The 26,421-nt window shown below is 46.8% G+C and overlaps 1 protein-coding gene across 2 annotated transcripts; it reads right to left on the reverse strand.

The window, feature by feature from the left end:
• On the reverse strand, positions 1-26,228 carry slc41a2b (solute carrier family 41 member 2b). 2 transcript variants are annotated; one of them, XM_084447839.1, is made up of 11 exons: positions 26,140-26,228; positions 24,697-25,394; positions 24,487-24,594; positions 21,826-21,897; positions 20,960-21,104; positions 20,055-20,201; positions 15,026-15,173; positions 11,013-11,092; positions 8,403-8,534; positions 7,754-7,902; positions 1-1,129 (listed from the first exon to the last, which is right to left on the reverse strand). In XM_084447839.1, exons 2-11 carry the CDS (start codon positions 25,243-25,245, stop codon positions 944-946), a joined length of 1,716 nt encoding a protein of 571 aa, XP_084303965.1. In that variant the 5' UTR covers positions 25,246-25,394; positions 26,140-26,228; the 3' UTR covers positions 1-943. The 2 variants fall into 2 exon arrangements, with proteins under 2 accessions (XP_084303965.1, XP_084303964.1); XM_084447838.1 differs by having other exon boundaries at positions 26,078-26,218.
• Positions 26,229-26,421: the final 193 nt, after the last annotated feature.

The following is a 26,421-nucleotide window of genomic DNA, read 5'->3' on the forward strand; positions in this document are numbered from 1 at the left end:
AACATTTCCCAAAAAACATTAGACTTTTATTAAAACATGAATATGGGTCACAAAAGCTTGGCTGGCACACAGACAAACTCAACAGATTGTGAATATAAAAACAAAAGAGACTCACCTTTGAGCTGAAGATAATTACAATGTGGTAGAAAACCAAACCAAACATATCTCATAGAATAAACACCTTGTCAACCAGTGAATCTCAGGAGGCACATTTCATTGTAATCACGTCTGAAAGACACTGGACGCACACGTGGTCCATGTAAACCGCATGTGCTTGGCAGCGTGTGACAGTCCACTGTCAGCGAGATTCAAAAGTTGCATTTATTCCTTCCCTTTCATTTGTGTCCTCCATGATTCAAAAGCAAGGACGTCCCGAAGCATCGCTGACCCTTACAGTACATGCAAACCCTGGTCCCAACCTGTCCTCCAAAATGACATCTAACCTTTGGGACCCTGCAAAACTAACACAAGGTGCAGTGATATAGAATAACCCTCAGACACAGAACTATACACTGAGCTCGCTCACGCTCTCTCTCTCGCTCTCTCTCTCTCTCTCTCTCTCTCCGCCTGTCTGAGTAGTAATAAGTGCCTTGGTGCAAAGGAACAATGAGTATAAATGTCAAATAAATCGTAGAACATTCCCAGTCAGGGGAAGTATGATTTTCATAATAGTGTCATTGGTGTTTGCAAAAGACCAGTCTATACTTTTCCACATGTGTAGCGCCTCTTTGTGTCAAACAGCACTTGGACATGTGCTGCTCTGGCCAATAGAAGAAGCAGAGGAATGTTCCAGCCGCCAATGGCTGAGCAGGGCATACCGCCGATAGAACAAAGGGGTGGTGGGGTTTGTGGGGGTCTGAGTCAGGGGTACGAGGAGGCACGGGTCCGACCCTCCGCCCCCTCCCTCCCTCCGTCCGTCCGTCAGGGTCACGGGGGGGTCGGCTCAGTCGCCCACGTCGCTGTCCTGGTCGCCGATGACCCACAGGAAGTGGAAGCTGAGGGCCAGGAGCGCGGTGCCCAGCAGGTCGCCCAGGGCGGTCAGGTACGGGATGGAGAAACTGTCCGGGTCCTTGCCGCTGCGCCACATGGAGTACACCATCCAGTCCGCTATGCACAGCAGCGAGAAGACCTGCGACACACAGAGAGAGACGCTCTCACATCCTGACTTACAGCATATGGTATATGGACTGCACTTATATAGCGCATTTATCCAAGGGCTTTACTATGAAGGCCCCTTATTCACCCATTCTCACTCACACACTCACACACTCACACACTCACACACTCACACACTCACACACTCACACACTCACACACTCACACACTCACACTCACACTCACACTCACACTCACACTCACACACACACACACACACACACACACACACACACACACACACACACACCAATGGTGGCAGCTGCCATGCAAGGTGCTAGCCTGCTCATTGGGAAGAATTTGAGGTTCAGTGTCTTGCCCAAGTACACTTCGACATGTGGACAGGAGGAGCCGGGAATCGAACCGCCGACCCTACGATCATTGGACGACCCGCTCTACCTCCTGAGCTACAGCCGCCCCCTGTACAACACTGGCAATATGAGCGAGGGAGGAGGGAGAGAGAAAGAGAAAACGTGAGAGAAAGATGGAGAGAGAGACAGAGTATATGACAAAACACAGAGCGCTAGTCCTTTGAGAAAAGGAGCAGACTGGTGCTGTTCCAACGTCAACATTGGACCAATGAAACATTAATATTTCACTGACTGCCCACAGCCTTTTGTTTGAGCCCAGAGACGAAGCATCTCCTTGGCAGCAAAGCCAGGATGACTTTCCACTGATAATCATGTCAAAGAGAGACGAGGAGAGCATCTACAGCCGCTACACACACACACACACACACACACACACACACACACACACACACACACACACACACACACACACACACACACACACACACACACACACACACACACACACACACACACACACACACACACACACACACACACCAATGGTGGCAGCTGCCATGCAAGGTGCTAGCCTGCTCATTGGGAAGAATTTGAGGTTCAGTGTCTTGCCCAAGTACACTTCGACATGTGGACAGGAGGAGCCGGGAATCGAACCGCCGACCCTACGATCATTGGACGACCCGCTCTACCTCCTGAGCTACAGCCGCCCCCTGTACAACACTGGCAATATGAGCGAGGGAGGAGGGAGAGAGAAAGAGAAAACGTGAGAGAAAGATGGAGAGAGAGACAGAGTATATGACAAAACACAGAGCGCTAGTCCTTTGAGAAAAGGAGCAGACTGGTGCTGTTCCAACGTCAACATTGGACCAATGAAACATTAATATTTCACTGACTGCCCACAGCCTTTTGTTTGAGCCCAGAGACGAAGCATCTCCTTGGCAGCAAAGCCAGGATGACTTTCCACTGATAATCATGTCAAAGAGAGACGAGGAGAGCATCTACAGCCGCTACACACACACACACACACACACACACACACACACACACACACACACACACACACACACACACACACACACACACACACACACACACACACACACACACACACACACACACACACACACACACACACACACACAATTCTGCATGTATATCCTTGTGAGGTCCCTAAACTTAACCGTAAAATCCCTAAACTTACATAAAATATAAACCTAACCCTAAACATAACCTCTGACCCCTAATCCTAAAAATAATTTTAACCCAAGCCCTAAACCCTAACCTCGCTAAAATAAACCCTAACCTTATGGGGCCCAGCAAAATGGCCCCACAAGGACACTTATTTCTTGTTTCACTGTCCTTGTGGGGACTTCTGGGCACACACACACACGCGCACACACACACAAAATATTTTCCCATGTGAGGGAGCAAATTGATCATCTGTGAAGCGGGATCACAAGGAGTGTCGACTGCGCTGAAGAGGACCGCACATGGACAACGTGTCCTCAGATTCCAGGATCGGAGATTCTCACCATGACACAGGGATTTGAGACCCTCAGGCGCATACAAAAAGAGCCTTGTACTTAACTGTACTTGTACTGTTTGTGACAGACTGGCACATTCACCTCCGAACTTGTCAGGGTGAGATCCTGCGGTCGCCTCTAGGCACACAACACAAACACCAAAGATTGGGATCCAAACCCCGTGTGTGAATGTTTCAGGAGACCGTCAATAGTTAAAGGCCAGAGAAACAGTGGTGGGTCACACAGATCCACTCCCCCCTGAACCCACTCCCTTCCTACCATGTTAAACATCTCCAGCCCCATCTGACAGGACAGGAGAAGAGACAGATGGGAGACTGCAGAAGACAAACATTGTTTGATCCTCTGACTGTCTGCCTGCCCACACCCGCCTTGGTGTTCTTCAGCTCTCTCTAATTATGAAGATTTATAGATTATATGTAGATGAGGGATGGGAGGGATGTGTGTGTCTGTGTGTGTGTGTGTGCTTCAAACGTGTTTGTTTTTCAAGTCTGTGCTCGAAATATCTTGGTTTTGGAGAGAGTGCACTGAATATGTATGCTGGGTACAATGCAGTAACTTCAGGTCTCTCCCTCATTAGAATCCTGTTGCTAGGAACATGACATTGTTGTGTGTGTGTGTGTGTGTGTGTGTGTGTGTGTCCAACAGATAGATTCAGAACATAGGCAACTAGAATTCTATGAATGTGCGGGTGTCTATGTGAACATTGCTGATACTGTAATTAATTACAGACCATAATGTGCAGCACTGCTAAGCGTACCGAGATGACACACAGGGGTCTTTGAGTGAAGAGAGTGTGTGTGTGTGTGTGTGTGTGTGTGTATCTGCATACCTGAGAGAGGGAGAGCTGCAGACTACTAGGCCAGAGGGAGATCCCCTCCCTGAGTAAATAGCATGCGGGGAACTTTTCCATTCCTCACAAGGGACATTTTCAACAGCACTGTGGACTAGAGGCGGCTTGCCACATACCAAGCAAGCATAAACACACACACACTGACAGAGACACACACGCCTTAATTTCGGTGTAATTTAATCATTAATCGGTTTCTATCTAATTTTATACCGGTGATACATTCGCTTGTGCACCGTCTCAAAACGGGCCGATGCAGACATGAGTGGCATCAACAACTACGTACGTGCGGCTGCTCACGTAAAAGCACCAAAGACCAAGTCACCGACAAAAAAACACAAACAAAAAAAGACAACAGCAAAAACAAACACTCACCAGTTGCTGGCATGAAGCTCTAAACTATATTATTTGAATCACACTTTATGTACTTCCTTCCTTCCTTTTTCTTTAATGAATAATCAATGCTACTCCATAAAAGTAGGGCTGCAAAATTCCGGGAATATTTACAAACTTCCCAGGAATAAATGGGAATAAACTGGAAATGTATGGGAATTAATGGGAATAAATTCTGCATCCCAGTTTATTCCCGTTAATTCCCCTAAACTCCCGTTAACTCCCATGGGAGGTTTGTGAGTTAAGTCTTTTGGACAGGGGTGATGACCAGAGGGGCGGCGTTTATACCACCCTCATTGAGACAGGGGCTTAAGTATGGAAGAAGCGTCTCAAGAAAGATGCAGCCAGTGTAAGAATAGATATGAGACCTGGCCTCCACATCATAGAAGGAAACCTGACCCTCCTCATAATCCACAAACACCCCCACCTTCTGGGGCTTCTCTCTCAGGGAGAGGAGCACTGGGGGTTCTGGAAGAGCCATGAACTCATTTCCGTTCCTCAGCCATATAGTCCAGTGTCCGTTCTCTGGGTTCACCGTGATCGACCCCTTCCTCTTAATGGACTGTCTGGCCACTCCTAGATCCCACTCAGTCTTCCCCTCAACCTTCACCTCGTAGTAGAACCTCCCTGAGGAGATGCTCTGCTTTCCCAGGACTAAGACAACCGGATCGAACCGCTCCGGGTTGTCGGGGAGATCCATTAGGACATATCCGTGTCTCACTCTTTTCAAGTCGTCGGAGAGGCGGAGCCTTGCATGTGCCGTATTGGGGTCCAGCGTCACGTCCACCGTATACTGCCGTACCCTCCTCAGTTCAGCGTCACACAAAGTCTTCAGAACGTCTATCAGCGTGTCCTCCAGTTTGCACACAGCTCTCCTGGCCGTCCCCACGCTCACATCACTGTGGACTCTGATCTGAGACCAGTCCTTGGTGGGTGGAGGGGTGCTCAGGGATATGAAGCTCTGGAGGAGTTGGAGATGGTCCTCAGTGTGTGAGAGCTGCTCCAGATCAGTGCTTCTCCTCTTCAGCTCAATGATCTCCTGCTCCAGCTCTTTAATGAAACCTTCAGTCTTCTTCTCTGCTGCTTTCTGGTTCTCCTCAATCATCTTAATGAGTTCAGCCTGGCATCTCTCAATGGAGCGCACCAAAGTAGTGAAGGCCTGAACACTGTCTGATATCTCTCTCTCTGCATCTTTCTTGCCGATCTCTACTGAGAGTTTGATCTCCTGAATCTTGTCAAGTCTCTCCTGGATCATGTTCTGCACTTCTCCCTCCTCAACCCCCAGCTGAGCCTTTGTCTCTACACACTCCTCCTCCAGAGGGACCGCATAGTGGGTCTTGTGGTCCGTCGTCAGACACATGAAACAAACACACATGTGGTCTGTCTTACAGAACTGCTCTAGGGGTCTCCAGTGCTTCGAACAAATCCTGAGGATCGTCTTCTCTGGTTTGATCACCTTCTCTTCAATGTCGCTCACTTTCTCCTCAACCTCAATTAGCTTCTCCTCAGCATCCACCACTTTCTCCTTCGTGTCAATCACTTTCTCCTTCTCCTCAGCCTCCACCCCTTTCTCCTTCTCCGCGTTCACTTTCTCCTTCTCTTCAGTGTCAATCACTTTATCCTCTTCAGTGTTGATCACTTTTTCCTTCTCTGTGTCAATCAATGTATCCTTCTCCTCAGAGTCCACGACTTTCTCCTTCTCCTCAATGTCAATCCCTTTCTCCTCCTCAGAGTCAATCAGTTTCTCCTCCTCAGCGACCATCACTTTCTCCTCCTCAAAGTCAATCACTTTCTCCTCCTCAGCGTCCATCACTTTCTCCTCCTCAGAGTCAATCAGTTTCTCCTCCTCAGCGTCCATCACTTTCTGCTCCTCAGAGTCAATCACTTTCTCCTCCTCAGCGTCCATCACTTTCTCCTCCTCAGAGTCAATCACTTTCTCCTCCTCAGAGTCAATCACTTTCTCCTCCTCAGTGTCCATCACTTTCTCCTCCTCAGAGTCAATCACTTTCTCCTCCTCAGAGTCAATCACTTTCTCCTCCTCAGCGTCCATCACTTTCTCCTTCTCTTCAATGTCAATCAATTTATCCTTTTCAGAGTCAATCATTTTATCCTTCTCTTCAGAGTCGACCAATTTCTCCTTCTCAGAGTCAGTCACTTTATCTTTCTCCTCCTCAGGGTCAATCACTTTTTCCTTTTCCTCTGTGTCAATCACTTGCTCCTTCTCAGTGTTCATCGTGTTCTCCTTTTCCTCCATCTCAATCACTTCTTCCTTCTCCTCAACGTCCACCACTTTGTCATTCTGAGAGTCAATCACTTTCTCCTTCTCCTCAGTGTCAATCACTTTCTCCTCAGTATCAATCAGCTTCTCCACAGGGTTGAGCAGCTCCTCAGGGTTAACCAGGTGAGTCTGACTGTCTGAGGTCAGAGATATCGGGCAGGACTCCAGGACCTTGAGATCCATCTGGGTGCACATGCACAGACTCGGTACAGACTCTTCTTCAGGTTTATCAGGGTGCTCTTCTTTGACCATCGTCTTCTTAAAATGCTCTAGAAGACCATGTCTGGACATTGGGTTGACACAAAGCTCAGGTTCACTGTAGAAGTTCTCCATACAGAATGGACACTGACACATGTCATCGATTTTACAGTACTTTGCGATACAGATCATGCAGAGGTTGTGTCCACATGGAATAGAGACAGGCTCAGAGAACACATCCAGACAGATGGAACACAGAAACTGTTCTTCAGACAGGAGACTGCAATAGGAAGACATATCTAGAGAGAAACCAAAGGAGAATGGAGAAACTTGGGAGTATGTACGCTCAGGAATATCAAAATGGCCTTTAAACAAAACCAGTTGAACAATATAACTTAAAAATAGGTCTTAAAATAAGCGAACGTGGAAATATTAACTTAGAAGAGCTCTACTCACCTGAGTGTATGTTTGAGTTGCTCTAACTCTCATTCAGCCGACAGCCCACAGAAAGAGGTCAGTAAACACGTCAGTAAACACCCTGTCCGTCACCTTATATTTCATTTTGGCCAAGTGACGCCTCCGTGATTGCGCTTGCGTAATACTGCAGGATAGGTTGTGTTACTGTGCTGAGAGGGTCAGAGGAGTCCATCCAACCACATGGCAACTGAACCCCCCCCCCCCCCCCCCCTCACCACACACACACACACACACACACCCTGCAGAATACCACGCATACCCGCCTGCCGAGGCGTGCCATGGCACACCGAGCGGTGAAAGCAGCGATTGACTTTTTGAGCCTGTGGCTCCATAATCGGTCCTCTTAATTGCCGTCAAAACACTCCGAGGATACAAACAGTAGTCAGTCAGACTCCACCAGGCTTAGGCCGTGAACCACCAGGCACTGTGCTCCCTTCAATGTCGCAACCTTAGAAGTTCGGGTTCAGCCGGCGTGTTTGATGTACATCTAGAGACGTGCACACGCACACACACATACTGTACACACACACACTCACTGACTGACACTGACCTGCAGGAGAGCAGTGGCTAGGTAGACGGTCATGAAGATGGGCGTCAGGGTGGTGTGTCCGCTCTTCATCAGGTGAATGGTGTAGAGGAAGATCAGGTGACCCGGGACCACCAGCAGGAGCAGCACCTGCGCCGAGCGGTGATTGGCTCCTGAGAGATGCGGGGGGACAGAGAACTTGAGAGTTAAGAACCCAGAGGGTGTAGACAGGTCCTGAAACATAGAGGCAAGATATAAAAATAAGAAAAGAATGTATTTGTCAGCTTAACAAACCTGGAAGTCTGTCCTCTATCCAATGAGATGCAGTAAAATGAAAATGGAAGCTACAACTCATTGTTGGCCAGGCTAGGATGTGTGCTAGTATGGCAGGTGTCTTATAGACCCATGAGTCTGTCTCTAAACGCTGCGCTCAACTAGAGACTGTAGACATTCATCCAAATTTCTTCGCTAAAAGTGGATGGAAACAATTTGAGTTTGACTGGAGGACATCGTTTCTGGTAAGGCTGGTCTTTCACCCTATTGGAGATGTAGGGAGTGGTTCTGATTGGCAGCGTCGGTTTTCGGTGCAGTTCTAATGAAGATTTTCGATGGAGACTTTCCGTGGTGGAGATCTGATCTCGAAAGTCTGGCATGGCGAGACTAGGCGTGTTACCTGTTCCACAGAAGGTTCGGCAGGGGTAGTAGCAGCCCTTGGCCTCGTCAGGCACCTCCCCTGGGGCGCTGTGGAAGTGCAGGTGAGTGGAGATCCTGCTGGACTGGATGGCCACTAGATTCCCTCCAATACCTGCAGAGAAAGCAGACGAGAGCACAACGGGGCTTACGTCTGGAGCTGAAGTGAGAACGGTCACAACTGGGGTTATCAGACGAAGGTCTCAGGTCTCAGACAAAGACTTTTGCTAGACCCATGTGTGTTCTGCCCTGGTGGATCTGAAGACTCCCAACAATGGCAGAATGAAGCCGATGACTGCTCTTCCCCCAGCGCTCCAGTGAGCCGGAGTCGAGTTGAACGTGGTTAATGGAATGCAGTCTGGTCCGGGTAGCTTCGATAACTGTCAGTCATATTGTATTTCTTTCACACATCACCCTGTTCTGCTCTGCTAGAGGGAGTATGAGACAAACGTGGGCAGTTTGAAAGATGGAACAGAGATATGTGGACTGCATCAAAGGGAATAGGGAGAGGAGAGGAGTGACAGAGAGCGAGCTAGCGAGCAAGAAAGAGAGAGAGAGAGAGAGGCAGAGACAAGAGAGATTTATCCATTCTGCTCATCGCACTTACATTTTAATTAGGCTAATATCCTGCAGATCAACATTTGGCGTGAATCAAATGTGTGAGGAGAGAGCGGAGACAGCAAATTATATTCACAGCAGTCTATCTTTCCCTCAGGAAACACACACACAAACACGCACACACACACCCACAGTCTGGTGACTAACAGTTGTCTAGCCGCACAGTATTGCTCACGTCTAAACAGCACTCACAGCTCCCAGGTGGGCAGAAACAACCCAGGGGGATGTGTGAGACCACTGGCAGAGATAGAGAGAGACACAGAGAGAGAGAGACAGAGAGAGTATAGAGAAGACAGGGTGGAAGGGAGAGGGTTTGGGCATTCAAATCCAGAAAGTACCATAATCAGCTTTTAGGCAAAAGTTGTACTTATACTTGGGGAACATGCAACTTGAACCTCGCTAGTTAGATGAAATGGTCAGGGTTGCAGTCAAATGCTCTGGGGTGGGGTAGACTATAGTGTGTGTGTGTGTGTGTGTGTGTGTGTGTGTGTGTGTGTGTGTGTGTGTGTGTGTGTGTGATAAATGAGGAAAGACGTCTCTCCTGCACACGCCCTCAGGGTGCTGTCCACTTAGTCCAGTCTCTGTTCTCTCTTTGTCTCCCCGATGACATGTGACAGCCCCCTGCTCTGGGGCCTCATTTAGAACATTGTGTGGAGGATTCACATTAATACATTATATTATTATATTACAGAGGATTCACCTTAACACAGTACAATATAATATTAATCCGTACTGACTGCATGACGAAAATGATGGAAAATCCTGACAGAAAGGCTAATTAAAAGAAATTTCACCCAGTGTGAAATGGAAGTTCTTGTAAGGGAGGTTGAAGCAAGAGTGGTGGGATGGCCAAGTGGCAAGACGCCTCGTGAACCAAAGATCATGGTTCAATCCATATCCACGCCACCGATAATAGATACTATTAGTTACACCGATAATAGAAACTATGCACTCGTATCTGCCTGAGGCATCGAAAATAGCATAATTTTAAATAATGTTTTCTTATTGTTTTTCCTATTCCTAATGTGTTTTATTGTATTCGCATTTTCCCACTTCTTTTAAAATGTTATATATCCGCACTACATTAGCTGTGGGTTTTAGTGGATTTTATTTCCATCCTATGATTTCAGCTTTTTTTTTTTTTTTAAGTTGTTTTATGTGATTTCTTATCTTTATTGCGTTTTATCTTCCATCTTATTTTCCTTGTTTTTATGTCTATTTCATGTGAAGCACTCTGTGCGTTTATATTCAATTTCATGAAACTAAATCCACCTTTATTTTTTATGTCATGGTGGATTTATGCCAGTTGCAGTCCTCCTCCTCCTCCTCCTCCTCCTCTCCAACTCTGTTGTGGTTCTCTCTACGTGTCCTCTCTTCTCCACAGAGCATCTCTTTAGTCATACACTCCCTCTCTGGTCTAAAGGTGAGGTGCAGGGCAGTCAACAGAGCTGGGAACTATCAACGGCTGTCCTGCTGTCTCCTCCTCCTCCTCCTCCTCCTCACTGACTGGGCTGGGAATCAGACTCTGTTGCAGGACTGCTGAGAGCTCTAGCCAAATGTCATCACACACAATGTCACACACCACACACACACTACGCGCACTACACTGTACACACAGATCCTACAGCTGTTTGGCGTCTTGGACACATCACAGCTGAAATACCGATTAGAGACGGAGTTGTCTTTCGTCGCATTAAATGTCTCTCATTAACGCTGTTCAATTAAAAGATTATCTTTTGTTGCCTAGATGCCAGTGCAAATGGCAACGGCTCCCCTGTTAAGAGATGGTTGGTAACAATAGCGAGATGAATGGCTTTGTGTTTACGCCATCTCTTCCCGATGGCCTTCCAAATCACTCTCATTATTTTCACCAGTTCAGACTGACTGCAATTGTTGTGTTGCTGCTGTGAAGATGGGCAGTTGGACAGCAGGCCGACAGAGTGTGTGCGTGCGTGTGCGTGCGTGTGTGACTTACCGTTAATGACGGGGGTGTACACCACGATCCCTGCCAGGTTTGGGTCTGACACTGTTTTGTCCAAGATGAGCCCTCCAATACTGCAAAACACGCAATACATCATGACAGTGAACACCAACAATGACGTGTGTGTGTGTGTGTCCAGTTGTCATATGTGAAGATACATGTGTTTGTGACAGTATTTATTTTCGAGCAGACGTACAGTACTTGTGTTGTCAGGGGAATGCTATGTATGTGTGTGTGTGTGTGTGTGTGTGTGTGTGTGTCCAGTTGTTCAGGTGTCATACAGTATGTGAAGATACGTGTGTTTGTGACAGTATTTATTTTCGGGCAGAGGTACAGTACTTGTGTTGTCAGGGGAATGCTATGTCTGTGTGTGTGCGCTTAGGTGCTGCATGAGCCTAGTGATGAGTCATACAGCGATGCAGGCATTCTATTATGACTCATGCAGAAGAAACATTACTCATTGCCCGGAGAGACATCTAAACACACATATTATAAATCTAAACACACAAACTGTCTGTATGCTTCCATGACTGATGATGCGTTCCAGCGCATCTGCAGGATGCATCTTTCATCTTCAAATCTGGCCCAACCAGTGATGCTCAAAAACACACTGAGGCATCTGCGGAAAAGCATGCAAGAACCCGCGCGGCCTTAAAATACATCAGGCCAGGATGAAGAACATGGAGCGGGTGAACGAACTCCAGCGCACAGGATCTGTTCCTGGTGAGATGCAGGAGGAGCCCGGCCAGGAATCACCCCACAGAGCCCAGTCCCTCCACCCAGCACATCCTTCCAATCCCGGCAGAACAGTCCCAGACGTGGATGAAGTGGCCTCCAGCCAACAGCCAGGCTGTGTGATTGCTGTTTGATGAAGACGTGAGCAAGATCATTGAAACTACGACCAAGGGAGAGGTGGACCGCCGCGGATAACCATGGTGAACCGTAGGGACATCAAGATGCACCGGCTGTGTCAAGAGCTTCGAAGCCTAAAATGACAGCACAAGCTGGCTAGCGAAGAGGAAAAGCAACCGCTTGCCGAGCTTCACAACATCTTAAGGAAGAAGCTCATGACCCTGCGCAGGGCAGAGTGGCACCGGAGACGGGGGAAAGAAAGAGCAAGACAGCGTGCTGCTTTTATTTCTGACCCATTTACCTTCACTAAGAAGCTACTCGGGGACAAGCGCAGAGGCAGCTTCATGTGCTCAGCAGAGATTGTGAAGACCTTTCTCCATAACACCTTATGCAACTCAGACAGGCCTTTTCCACCAAGAGGGAACCGGTTCGGTGCCGGTTCGCGAACCTAATTCTGAATGGTTCCCGAGCATTTCGACCAAAAAGAAATGAGTTCGGGAACCCGAAAGCTGGTTCCGAACTGGCACCACAAAATAGTAGGTTTTTCAGTACGAACCGTGACGACATCATGGGCGTGGGCTGGCGTACAACGGTTCAGCTCAAACCTGGTCGAAACACGGGCCCGTTCAAGGAATTTTGAAATGAACCGGTTCACGAACCAGAGTTCTTTTGGTGGAAAAGGGCTAAGAGAGAGATCAAGAGCTCGAGACACATAGCGTATGGCCCTCATAATCCCACAGCCATAAGCGATTCTAGGGTTAGCCAACAGGGGGGTGCAAAGATTTAGGATTTGCGCATGCCAAATTTTTGCTCCCCACCACCCCCCCTTCCAACTTGGCAGCTCCGCCTGGCTACCGGTGCTAGCTTCAACGCTGGCAGCTGCAGCAGTATTTTCTTGAGCTGGTGCAGTCCCGTCAGTCCCTTCAGGGACATGAGTATGAGCTGAGAAACATTTCTTGCTGAAATAAGATTCTATTGTTTTATTCGGATGTTTTGGCGCCATAGTGATTTTTCCTTCACCCTGGCACACGTCTGAAGAGCAGTTAGCGTTACCGGATGTTGGACGCTATTGCGTGCGTGAGTTTCAGAAGTCATTACGTGGTTATTTGATAAAAAAAATTATTAATAAAGAGTACAAAAACATGATAGAATATACAAATAACTTCAAAACGTAAAATATATATATATATATATATATATATATATATATATATATATATATATATAACTTATTTTGTGACAATGATTTGATTTTTTTTATTTATTCAACCCAACAGTATCCTGACACAAGTCACGACGACTAACAGAGTTCCTTCTGAAGAACAGCTATATTGCCACCTCTGTTCAGAATGGTGGGATCCCTGGAGTGCTTGGCTGCACAAACAAACGTGTTGAGCTTGCCCTGCATCGACATCATGTTCCAAGCAAAATCAAGGACCTTATTCTTGACTACTACGGTAGCTTCAGGCTAAGAGTCACTGCTGGGTCTGGCACATCAGACTGGCATCGGCTTGAGAAAGGCATCATAACAGGTGGCACCATCTCAAGTCATCCTTTTCGCCTTTGCCATGAACATGGTCATCAAGTCAGCAGAGGTAGAATGCAGGGGCTGTTTGAACAAGAGTGGAGTGCGACAGACCCTCAAAAGAGCATTCATGGATGACCTGACTGTCACTACTACATCTGTCTCAGGCAGCAGATGGATACTCAAAGGCCTAGAGGAGCTCATCACCTGGGCATGGATGAGCTTTAAACCAACAAAATCAAGGTCTCTAGTGCTGAAGAGGCGAAAAGTAGTGGACAAGTTCCAGTTCTCACTGGCTGGAGCCGCCATCCCATCCATTACAGTCATGTGACCTTGTGTACACCCGTTCAGCAAACTCCATTAGGTCTTCTAGAATAGCCTCCATGAAAGCTACATATCAGTGGAATGCCCTGTCTGAAGCAGTGAGAAGATGTAGCTCTGTGAGAACTTTTAAAACTACATTGAAAAACATCTTAAAAGCTGGTCAGTCGTGCACTCATTGAGAGCGACTGGCCTCTCTCTGACAATCATACATCTGTGTTGTGTTGTATTTTCTGTGTTCTCATGTTGTTTTTATTCTGTATCGCTTGTGTATGTACTTTTATGTACTCTGACCTGCCAAGGGGACTGCAGATGCAAATTAGCTTGAAGCTAGAATCTGGTACAGTGCATTATATGTTGTCATAGTAGCCTATGCATAATGTATATGTTTTAACTGTACGCTGTCCCTTTTAAATAAATAAATTGGAGAAAAAAAAACAAAAAAAAACTGAACAGCCAGTCAAGAGCCTTGGGAAGATCTTTGACAGCAGCCACAAAGATGCTGTCTCCATCCAGAAAACCCGCAAAGAGCTCAATGCCTGGCTCACCAAGGTGGACAAAACAGGCCTGCCGGGGGGGTTCAAGGCCTGTATTTACCAGCACTCCATAGTACCCCGGATCCTGTGGCCCCTGCTGGTGTATGCAGTGCCTATAACAACAGTCAAGTCCCTGGAAAGGAAAGTCAGCCACCACCAGCCAAAGACCATCATGTTCTTCAGAGCCGGAGAGAAGACTCACTGACAAACATAGATAAAGTCTGGTCTCCTCCCCTCTGCCACTGACTGGCAACTGGAAGTGGACCTGGGCAAGCAGCTAAAGTTCCCAGCTCAACATCAACTCGGCTTTGACCAGACATGATCATTGTTTCAGATTCCACCAAGCAACAAATCATGCTGGAACTCACAGTGACCTGGGAAGAACATAATATGGACGATGCCAACGAGAGGAAGCGCACCAAGTACCAGGAGCTGGTGGAAGAGTGCAGAAGGCAAGGATGGCGAACTCTCTGTGAGCCTTGTGGAGGTGGGCTGCCTAGGATTTGCTGGGCGTTCACCTTAAAAAGTGTAAAAGTGTTTACGCTACTGGGCATCACCGGGGAGGCTAAGATAATGGTAGGATGATAGGATGCATCTTTCATCTTCATGCCAGCACACACAGACACCATCTGTATGCTAGAGCACACACATAGACATAAAGACATGGATATGAATGGAGCCGTGGTTATCCCAGCAGCTCACTCCCATAGATCACCACTCACTATCACACGATATACAGACACACACACACACGCGCACGCACACACACACACCTGCTGATGACCATGGCGGTGATGACGGGTTCCCAGCCAGAGTAGAGCAGTGTGCGGCTGGCCGGGTGTTTGGAGGAGATGACCATCCACACGGGCGTCAGGGACAGGAAGAAGGCACACACCACGGACGACACGTACGGGTAGGTGTCTGGAGAGAGGCACAGAGAGGGATGGAGAGAGAGTGATAGATTTTACTATGTAGACACCAAACGTTTCACTTAGGCAGCTAGGAGTGTGGATGTCTGAAAGCATAAATGTTCTTTATTTTCTTTAAGATGCGGTGAATGGACAGCGTGTCGACGCAGACCTCGAGGTAACGATCTCTAATGGATATGAATGCAGCCGCGGTTACGGCTGCTTCCATTAAACTACTACAGCAGCACCCCTCCTATGAGCATCCCAGCAATTCAGCATCTCACTCTCATAGATCACCACTCACTATCACACGCTATACAGGCAGGTCTCCAAGCTTGAACCTCCCTTTTCATAGAAGTAGGCCACACACACACACACACACACACGCACACCTCTATCTAGGTCTCTCAGTCGTACGCACACGTAGACACGCCCCTTCTTGAACCGAGACAGCTGTCCCCTCCTCCTCAGCCCAAGAGAACAGCTGTTATCGCCATGATCCAGAAACTCCACAGCAGAAACGAGCTACTCAGGTCATTCCGGGGAGTCGGGACGCAACAGGAAGCTTGGATGCAGCCCATGGAAATGACACACACCGTCAAACGACACGACAAGCAGATTCCCAGAACTGAGCCTCAGTGAGTGACTACCGGCTAGCTAGCTATTCCCGGTCACCTCCGCATCAACTCTAGAGTTGAAGTAAGATTGTTTACCTGCGGCCTCGGGTAGTGCAGTCCCCTGGATATCTGTGTAAACCAACAGATTAAGTTTAGCTGTGAGTAAACGGCCCATTAGACCCAATTAGGCTCAAACAGGATGGACCATGGAGGCCCATACAACAATAGCCCTGTGTTTTACAGCAGCGGCTCGTAGGGAAATATGAAATGTGAAAACGACTTTATTAAACTCGCTCTGAGCTCTGCTGTGCCAATATTTGTTATGTATTTTTTAGGGAGGGGGGGGGTAGCTTATTGCAAACAATCATACCCGTCTTGGTTGGCTAGTTACACTTTCCAGAGGAAATGGTTGCCAGTACACTGTGTATTTGATCAGTGCAAGGTGGCAAGCAGGGCTGGGTGGGACATGATTAAATATGGACTAAGGTTGGGTGTGAGAGGGAGCGAACTTAGAGAGAGAGAAAGAGGTGGTCTGTGTGCTTTCTGACATCACATGCGGTGTACCGTAGCCTATTATTACAAAGTTATCTGTCAATAATCTTGGATTATGAGTTGCATAAACTCATTGAGGTTGCGTAACAAATAAACATAGGGCAGCCCTGATCTTGTTTTGAATGACATTCCAAACGGCTAATCTAATTAATTCAGCAGACAGAGCTCGAATTGTATTAGAGGAATAGTAAATGACCTCTGACTCAAGTCCGATACACTGAGGGACTATCAAGTGAAATGACACAGCACAAACGGGTAGATCACATCTGAGGCAGTGGAATGCCAAGCTAAGCTAACTAGCCAACGGGGGACAGTCTGCTATCTCTGCTTTACATGCTTACCGGAGGCTATTCCATTACAATAGGCCCAGTCATTTGGGCCTTTGCCAGAAAGTCTCATTCGCGTTCCCTGCTGGGTAAGAGTATTGCTATATTGCTATCAAATTTACTCTCCGTTGTGGACTCCTGTGTGGAGTCCTCGCGTGTAAATCCTGCACTGTGCCATCCACCTGGCTATTATTACCATCTTCACCACAGGCTACTTTATCATCCATACTGTGCCAGCTGTCTAATCTCACCACGCGGCCTCCTCTGTAAGGCCTCATGTGTAAGTTTGGCCCTGTGTTAGAGCTAGCCCATCCTGCTACAGTACAGCCTGCCTGATACTTTTCCTGATACTTTCTGTTACTCCTGTACTGGCAGTTGCTCCTCTCTCCGCAAGGACAGATGACACCGCATCCCACTGCCCCAGACTGCTCTGAATGTATCCAGCGCAACCAGAAAACTGTGGAGCTGGAGGATATAATCTCCACCCTCCACATCAGACTGAACAACTCTTGGACACACTGGTGCTTGACCCGGACGTCTGCTGCCTGCCTCTCAATGACCTACCGATGGCGGCAGAGCTGAAGCCCCTGGGTGGGGTTATGGGCCTTGGGGAGGTCAGCTGGCCCGAGCTTGGAGCACGGCCTAAGCGGTCATGCTCCACCTTTAAGCCTCTGAATCCCTGGATTGTCATCCAGCGCAACAACAGGAAGCGAGGGAGGAATTCTTCCGCACTGTGAGACACCTATGCCCCTTGACCCAGACCCCTGTCATTCCAGGCTCTGGCTCATCTGATTTAGAAGTCACCCCGGCTTGTCTAAACAATCCAACTGCCTTTAAGGAAAGAAGAGGGCTTGGGCTGATTCATTTAAACATAAGAAGTCTCCGTCAGCAATATAAATTAGATCTGAAAATTGTAGTCTCTCAGGCTTACCCAGATGTCCTGGTATTGTCTGAGTCCTGGCTAAAACAATCTGATAATGACTCCTCTGTAGCTCTGCAGCAATATAATTTATATAGAATCGATAGATTTGGCAGGGGTGGTGGGGTTGCTATTTATGTAAAATCTTGCCCGTCTGTCTCTGTCATAAATGCCATTACTAGTTTTGAACTGCTTGTATCGAAGGTTGAACTGGGGTCTAGTAGCTCATTGTTTGTGACTGGTGTCTACAGGCCTCCCAAGGCTGAGGTCAGTGCTATTGACAGAATCTCTCATATACTCTCTTTGTATTCAAATTCTGAGATGATAGTGATGGGGGATTTTAATCTGGACTGGCAGAGTGTTGCTTCTGGTTACCTGGAGGAAGGGAGTGGTAATCTGGGCCTTTCTCAGTTGGTCACTGAGACTATTAGGCCGAATCCTAAAAATGATGCTAACTCTACTCATTGATTTAATATTCTCTAACAGATGTGATAGAATTTCTGCTTGTGGTGTTTTTGATTTGGGTATAAGTGACCATTGTCCTACGGCTTGCGTTAGAAAAACAAAGTCGGTGAAAACACGGCCACGTATTGTTATGAGGATAAATCTTAAATCCTTCAATGCTCAAGCCTTTTTGGATGACATTATTGACTGTTATAGTTTATGCTCAGTTGAGTCTGATGACGTGCAAGTCACCCTTGACTCTTTTGTAAAAACATTCAATCACTTTGTAGATAAACACGCCCCTTCTAAACAGACTAGGATTAAAGATAGAATTGCACCATGGTTTTCTAGTGATCTGTCTACCTTGTTCAATGATAGGAATTGTGCCTGGTCCCATGCCAGATGCACGAGGGATACCCAAGACTGGCTTTCTTTTAGACAACTTAGGAATAAATGCACAACAGCTGTGAGGAGAACTAAAACTCACTACTTTTTGGATTTAGTCTCTAACTTCTATTCAAACCCTGCAACGTTCTGGGGTGTTGTGAACTTCACTAAAAACAAATCCTCTAGTTCACTGCCATTGTCTATTAATGTTGATGATCAAGTAATCTCTGATCCAAATTATATTTGTTTTGCTTTTAATAAGCACATCACTGAGGCTGGGCACTTATTTGATAGGCTGTATACTGGGCTGGCTCCCTTGGATACTGATTCTGGTTGCATTCCCCCTTTGGACCATGTCTCTCATTTCTCCTTTCAGAATTTTACACCTAGTGAAACATTAGGAATCTTGCAATCCATAGACCCTAAGTGTTCTACTGGTGAGGACAATCTACATTTGTTTTTTTATAAAACTGGCAGCCGCAGTCATTATTGAGCTGTGCATTTTGAATCTCTCCATTGCGTCAGGTATAGTTCCTCAGGTTTGGAAATCTGCCCAGGTGGTCCCGTTGCACAAAAGGGATAAGCTGGATAACTATCGTCCTATCTCCAGATTACCATGCTTAGCATAACGTCTGGAGACCTTGGTAAATAACCAATTGAAATATTTTCTTTCAAGTCACTCAGTTTTAAGTACTCACCGATCTGGATTCAGAGCAAATCACAGCACCATTTCTGCTTTTGCTCTTATTACTAATGACATCATCTCGGCATTAGATAACAGGAAACATTGTGCTGCCCTCTTTGTAGATCTTTCAAAAGCATTTGATACAGTCGATCACTACCTGCTTTTACATAGACTATCTAGTATTGGTTTGGATAGAGGTGCTTGTGATTGGTTTCAGGACTATCTGTTGTCAAGGTGTCAGTGTGTGAAATTGGGTAACATTCGATCTGATTTCGTCTCTAGCTAAAGGTGTGCCCCAAAGCTCAGTGTTGTTGGGTCCTGTCCTTTATTATTATTACTGTTATTATTATTATTATTGAATTTGTTCTGTTGTTATTTGTGTATTTGTGTGAACTTGTCAACACTGTAAATGAGGGAAACCTCAGTGTTTTAGGAGTATAAATAAAGGTTTGAAATTCAATGAAATGAAAGAGTGGTTCTTCTGAATGAGACAAAATGACAGTGGGGAAAGACAACAGGGCAACACTGACCTCTAGTGATAAATAAACTGTATGTCTGTCTGATTCCACAACGGGCATTTTCTAACTCTTTAGGGCAGCTAAGTATTTTATGGGAATAGTATTTTTTCATGTGTCAAGTTCGGTACCCAGCCCAAATGCTAGGCATGTTTACATATATGTTGTTTATGTCCATACAACGCTGTATCTCACTGTGGAAGGAACGGCTGCCACTGACGCGGCTGCCCACTGCTCCTGGGGGAGGACAGGAGGGTTGGGAGAAATGTAGAGGACAAATTCCACCGGCCATCGGTAACGCATGTGTTTGTGTGTCTGTGTCCTGTGTCACGTCTCAGACGCAAGCGCATGTGTTTGTGTGTAATCGCAGTGTGGCTAATAAACAATCTTCGAGGTCTACTAATGATTAATGATTAAGGTTTGTCTGTATCTGATCTGTGATCTCCTACCCAGGCAGTTATAGAGCCCCTGGCTGATCCAGGCCAGGATGGCCAGCGTGATGAGGTCACCGAAGCTGGCAGCGATGGGCGTGGCCACGTTGTCAGGGTTGATGCCCGTCTTCTTAGAGCCGACGATCACGCCCACCATGATGATACCTGAGGGGCAGCAGAGGGGTAGCTTTAAACCACAGTAGTTTCACTGTTTGAGTGTGTGTGTGTGTGTGTGTGTGTGTGTGTGTGTGTGTGTGTGTGTGTGTGTATGCGCATGTGAGAGAGTGCGTCAACACATATCATGGGGCCTGTGGAAGTCAAATAAATGTTATTACTTGCTTGCTTCACTAAAGATTACATATTGTCTATTCTTGCTTTTAAATAAAGTATATTGCTTTAGCCTGTGGTTGTGTAGCAGTCAGGGATGAGATATGTCTGTGCCCCAGCTATCTCTCTCCTGCCCTTGGCAAAGGTGCTGTGGCCTGTATGAAGACTACTTGTCGTTGTTTTGTCTTCAGGAAGCTCGTCTCCTGACTTGTTGATCCCTTTTGTACTAATCATGAATCAGCACGTCTGTTTCTGTCTAATTGTATATGTACAGTATCTGTCTGGGACTGTCCTGGTCAGAGAGAAATGTTGCCACAGGTATCACTGTACTCTTTCTCTCTCCATGCACGTACAATAAATATAAATATAAGTAAATATATCAGAAATACTGATGGTCTGCAGTCTGCATGGTTGGATGAATTTCTCCAATGATCTTAAGATTGGGATTGATTTCTCCTACAGGCCCTTCAACAGAGGGAGTATGTCTGCTTTGTTTTGCGGTGCTGTGATGCTTGTTTGTACAGTGTGTGTGTGTGTGTGTGTGCACGTATGTGTGCGTGTGTGCGTGTGTGTGTGTGCGTGTGTGTGTTCCTGACCCTGCAGCAGGGAGGCTATGAAGGCCGTGGCCACGCTGCTGGAGCAGAGCAGCACGGCGTGGCTCATCTGGAACTTTCCCTCCGGGATCCAACCGAGAACCACGGCTGCTACCGCCGCCAGGAAGCCCACTACCGTAGCCTGCACCTGGGAACACATTCACATGATATCAGCCCACTACCATAGCCTGCACCTGGGAACACATTCACATGATATCAGCCCACTACCGTAGCCTGCACCTGGGAACACATTCACATGATATCAGCCCACTACCATAGCCTGCACCTGGGAACACATTCACAAGATATCAGCCCACTACCATAGCCTGCACCTGGGAACACATTCACATGACATCAGCCCAAGAAGCCCACTACTGTAGCCTGCACCTAAGAACAGATTACATTACACAAATCATTTAGCAGATGCTTTTATCCAAAGCAACTTACACAATAATTGCATTTAATGTAGGTAGTCAGTGTACTACTACTCCCCAGAACTCACAAGTACATCTCCTTTCTAAACAAGTCACTCAGAGGAAGAGCATAATCTAGTGCTAAAGACAAAGTGCAACAGAAGAAAATTAAAAAAAATACAATTATACATTTAGATGACATCAACTCAGGGGACCAGGGCTGGTATTTACATACAGTACTGTTTATTACATAAAACATGTTCAAGAGAACACTTCCCCTAAGTGGTTGTTATGAAATATATGTTGTGATACTTATCTTTATCAGTCCTTGAGTAACTGTTTACCAGAGGCCACAAACAGCAGTGCTGTTTCCCATGCACATAGAAATCTAATCCAGGATTGCTGTGAAGCTGTGTGTGTGTGTGTGTGTGTGTGTGTGTGTGTGTGTGTGTTTACCTGCTTAAGTGCCAGGTTTCCAATGATAAGATTCCACTTCTCTATGGGAGAGTCCATCTTCCCCACATTCACCTGTGGGGGAACATAATCATAAGAAGCAGCCCAACTGCATATAGTACAATGACATAAGTATAAAGGCCTAACTGTACATAAGTATAAAGGCCTAACTGTACATAAGTATAAAGGCCTAACTGTACATCAGAATACAGTGGTTCTGGGAGGAACCCAGGGGCAGAAAGGGCAGAGGACAGAACCAAACAAGGAGGGAATTCTGTTCCATCACTTCATCAACCTCTAGAAACACGACATCATTTGAATAATGGAGAGAGAGAGAGAGAGAGAGACAGAGAGAGAGACAGAGAGAGACAGAGAGAGAGACAGAGAGAGACAGAGACAGAGAGAGACAGAGACAGAGAGAGACAGAGAGAGAGAGACAGAGACAGAGAGAGACACATACCAACTTCTTATAAGCCGCATGTACACATGTGCGATAAAACCCATGATTCTGAGGTCGTAAGGTGGTCGTGGGTTGTCGCAGACAATCGTAGCTCATCGTATGCAAAATCGGGACCTCTCCCAGTGTGAGAAGGTGAACGATCTGCGATTCATTGCTACAACGTTCTACGACGAGGCTACGACCTCCCGACAAAATATCTGGCATGTCAGATATTTTCGTCGTAGATCGCAGATCACATAGAAGTTTAGCCAAGATGAATCGTGGGCATAATCGTGGCTGACAGAAATCGTATAGTGTGAATTCAAATCGCATAGTGTGAATACACGCGTCGTATGGTCGTATGGTCTTGAGACGGAGTCCCGGTCGTACAGTGGGAAGGGATCCCCGATCTAAGATTGTTTCAGTCGCAGTGTACAGAAGGCTTTAGAAACCAAAAATTCATATTTTGGTATAACGTTTTTTGTTTTGTTTTGTGTCCGAGTGCCTCAGATTATCTTCAGACTGCCAACCCACACCATGGACAGTTACTGTTGGTTTTTATTCTTACGATATTTGTATTACTTTTTTGTATTCATTGTTTATTTATCCAATGTTTTATACAGTATAGTGTTTTTACAAGCAAATAAACACTTTACTGCCCAGATAAATAGCTTTAAACATTATTTTGTTTGGTGACGGCCTAAGACTTTTATCACTACCTGCCATAACCTGATTATAATTATTTTAATTACGTTTTTTTTTTTTTTTTGATGAGCACAGTATCGAATGATGTAATCCCCATTAAACATCTTACTACATGATAATTGTTGTTTCTCTTGTTTGTTCTGTTTCAGCAGTTTTGTTTCATTTAAAACACGCTTTCGCTTTGGCAAAACGGTTATAAAAGTAATCAATAAAGCCAAATGATTGTAAGTGAAAGACGTGTGTGTGTGTGTGTGTGGGTGTGTGTGTGTGTGTGTGTGTGTGTGTGCGTGTGTAAAGGCCTGAATACTTATTTGCAGCCATATAAGGTGTTCCCTAAGGACTCACTCAACAATTGAAAACATCCTGGAAAGACCCAATCAAATGAAACTAGGCCAGCCACATCACAAGCCACTGTCCAGGATGTTTATCTCCCAACCCCCTCCCTCTCTACATTTCTTCTCCTTCACTTCGTTTTCCTCTCTGCCTCAGCAGCTTTCTCTTTCTCATTCCAGGAACCTCTTCTGTTCTCTAGCCCGTCTGTTTGCTCTCTCAGGTCGAGCTGGAATGACAGATTTGCCATCTGACCGTCTGCTCTGTCCATTCTGCTCCTCCCTCCTTCCCCTTCCTCCCACTGTCTCAGAGAGAGAAAGAGTGTGTGTGTTTGTGTGCATATTAGGGCTGGGTTTAAAAAATCGATTCATCGATTCTCAATCGATTCTGAATCAAATGATTCCGAATCGATTCATGAATCCCAAAATCGATCTTTGATTTAATGAATGAATGAATAAATGAAGGAATGAATAGTTCATTAATTCATTCAATAATTCATACACACTCATTTTTGGAAATGAGTATCGATAGCCAGCCCTAGTATTGATGTGTTGCATAACTTGGCAGTCATGTAATTAAGGTTACAGCTAAAAAAAATGAATCGGAATCGAATCTTGAAATTCGACTCAATACCCAGCCCTAGTGCGTGTGTGTATGTGTGTGTGAGGGACGAGATGGAAAGCTTATAATTCCTTTCATAATTCCTATTACACAAGCTCTTTGATTTCAAAGGAGAGGCCCTATTCAGCACTGTCCAAGTGACGAACACGACTCTCACTTCTCCTTTATTCCTTAAACATGGTGAAATGAGCACGAGGCAAAGTCCGTTTCAGAACACCGGGGTTCGTATTTCCCAGTGACATACAGGAACCGCCCCTGCAGGCCTAATTGAGAACCAGTCCAGACAAGACAACAGCAGAGATGACAACACAGGTTAGCCTCTATGGTCTCAGGTAACACCAGAGTCACATGAATTACCATGACTAGGCCTACATTCTGTACAGAGACCGCATCGCTGACCTTCTATTGACGCTTCACAATTGACGCTCTGTAACACAAGCCATTCAGGTTCCTCCACACCTTGGGATTAAGTTCCCTCGTCATGCGTCGACAATGTGTCAACAATTGCGTGGCCGCGGTGTTGAGATCACTGGCGTGCGTGTGTGTGGGTGCGTGCATGTTCCTCTCACCGCTGTGGACAGTCGGGAGGCGAGGGTCATTTCCAGGTTGCCCTTCAGGCCGAGCAGGGCTGGCACCAGGATGAAGATCTCTGTGATGTACCTGAAGGCCTCCCAGTGCTAGAAGAAGAGAGGAAGAGGCATGAGTGGAGAGCAATTGCAGTTACTCCACAGTCAACACCTGTCAAAGTGTAAATATAGTCAATAGACAGTCAGCCTCACCTGCACTATGTCCAGCACCATGCCAGCCGACACCGTGCCAAATCCTGCCAGCAGGAAAGGCAGCAGGATCTGCAGAGCCATGGCCAGAGGAGACTCCTTGGGCATTTTCCGGGTGGCTGCCCCCTGGCCTTCCTCCTCATCCTCCTCCTCCTCCTCGTCTGCCTCCTCCCCCGAGAGCCGTCCCTCCGGGAGCATGGGCTCGGTCTCCGAGTAGCGTCCATCGCCGCAGTCCGACAGGCTGACGGAGGTGCGGGCCGCTCGGTCGGTGTGGCGCCGGGCCTCCAGGTGGACCGCGGGGTCCGGCCGGTAGCCGTTCTGGTGCGCGCCCCCCCCCTCGGGCTTGGGCCCCAGGTCGGTCAGGGCCAGCCTCTCCTCTTGGAGCTTGGTGTATCCTTGAGGGACCATGGTCTGGAACAGCGAGGTGATGCGCCCGGCGGGCTTCAGGGAGGAGAGGCCGCTCCACGACGACGCCCCAGCTCCACTCATACGCACGGCCAGGCTAGGGCCCAGGGAGTCTGCTATAGCGCCCCCCAGTGTGTGGATGTTCATGCCGGACACCGTGGCTATAGCCTATCATCTCCCGTCACACGGGTTGGGGCGGTATGCGAAGGAGCAGGTTAAGTTGGCTAAGCGGGTGAGAGCACGGCAGACATGTTGAAAATCAGCCTGTACAACCGGCTCTGTGTTTGGGAAGTCAGCTGAGGAACAACGGGAGGGAGGGGGGGGGGGACACAGAGATGGCAAGTCAGGCAAGGCAAGTCAGGCAAGTCAGGCCAGTCATCCACACACAAACACAGTCTACCCCATTCCTAGACACAGCTCGTATTGTTTGTTTAACTGTCCATGACCATGGTGGTCTGTCAAACCGCATGGTGCAGAGTTGCTTTCAGATATGCACAATATGAGCTTTGTGATTTATTGAATGAATCAAAAAGCTATTATTTCTTATTGTTTGGCAATACTATAGCACCAATCCTGATCCGGTTTGGCCGAGCTAATGTACACCAAAGCAAGAAAATCACAAGGGAGAATTGCTTCAGTGTCAGACCAAAGACAGTATAACTATAAGCATTAAATATATTCGATTTATAAGGTGGGTTATTCAAATTAATCTGTTCTGGTTGTGTTTCAACTTTTGTAGCTGCTAACAATCATGAATTGAGGAAATCGAGGATCGCCAACAGTAACGCACTAGTAGCCCGTAGCAACAAAAAATGTTGTTTCCGCAGTTTGTATTTATTTTACGTAGCCAAGGGGCTAGCTAACGTTAGTTTAGCATCTAAACAAATGAGCTAGCGCCAGACCAACGTTAAGCTAGCAGGTTAGCTAGCACTACGTTAAGCTAGCATCCAGAATTTGACAGTCATCTCAAACGTCTTACCCAAGGAGAAGACACGTCCAGGCGATAGCATATATTAAGGAGGCCTATGCGACTTTATTTACCCGGCAGGTTGGTGGTGGTTTTCAGAGGATCTTCCTTGACAGCCCGTCGTCGTCACTGGCAGCAAAAAGTGCCACTGTGTTATTTTGTGTGGCACTGCGCATGCGTAGTCTTGAGCACACCTTGTACATCTGGCAGCTGTCCACACTCTCCGTTCTTTGCCAACCTGGACGTCTATCGATTCAATATTAAAATGATATAAAACTCAGAATAACTCTGTGGTGAAATGACATTACGCCCATGTAAACAAAAATAATGTTATGTCCCAGACTGTAGCCCTACAA

The sequence above is a fragment of the Borostomias antarcticus genome (assembly GCF_949987555.1).
Source record: "Borostomias antarcticus genome assembly, chromosome: 13".
In the NCBI taxonomy this organism is placed as follows: Eukaryota; Metazoa; Chordata; class Actinopteri; order Stomiiformes; family Stomiidae; genus Borostomias; species Borostomias antarcticus.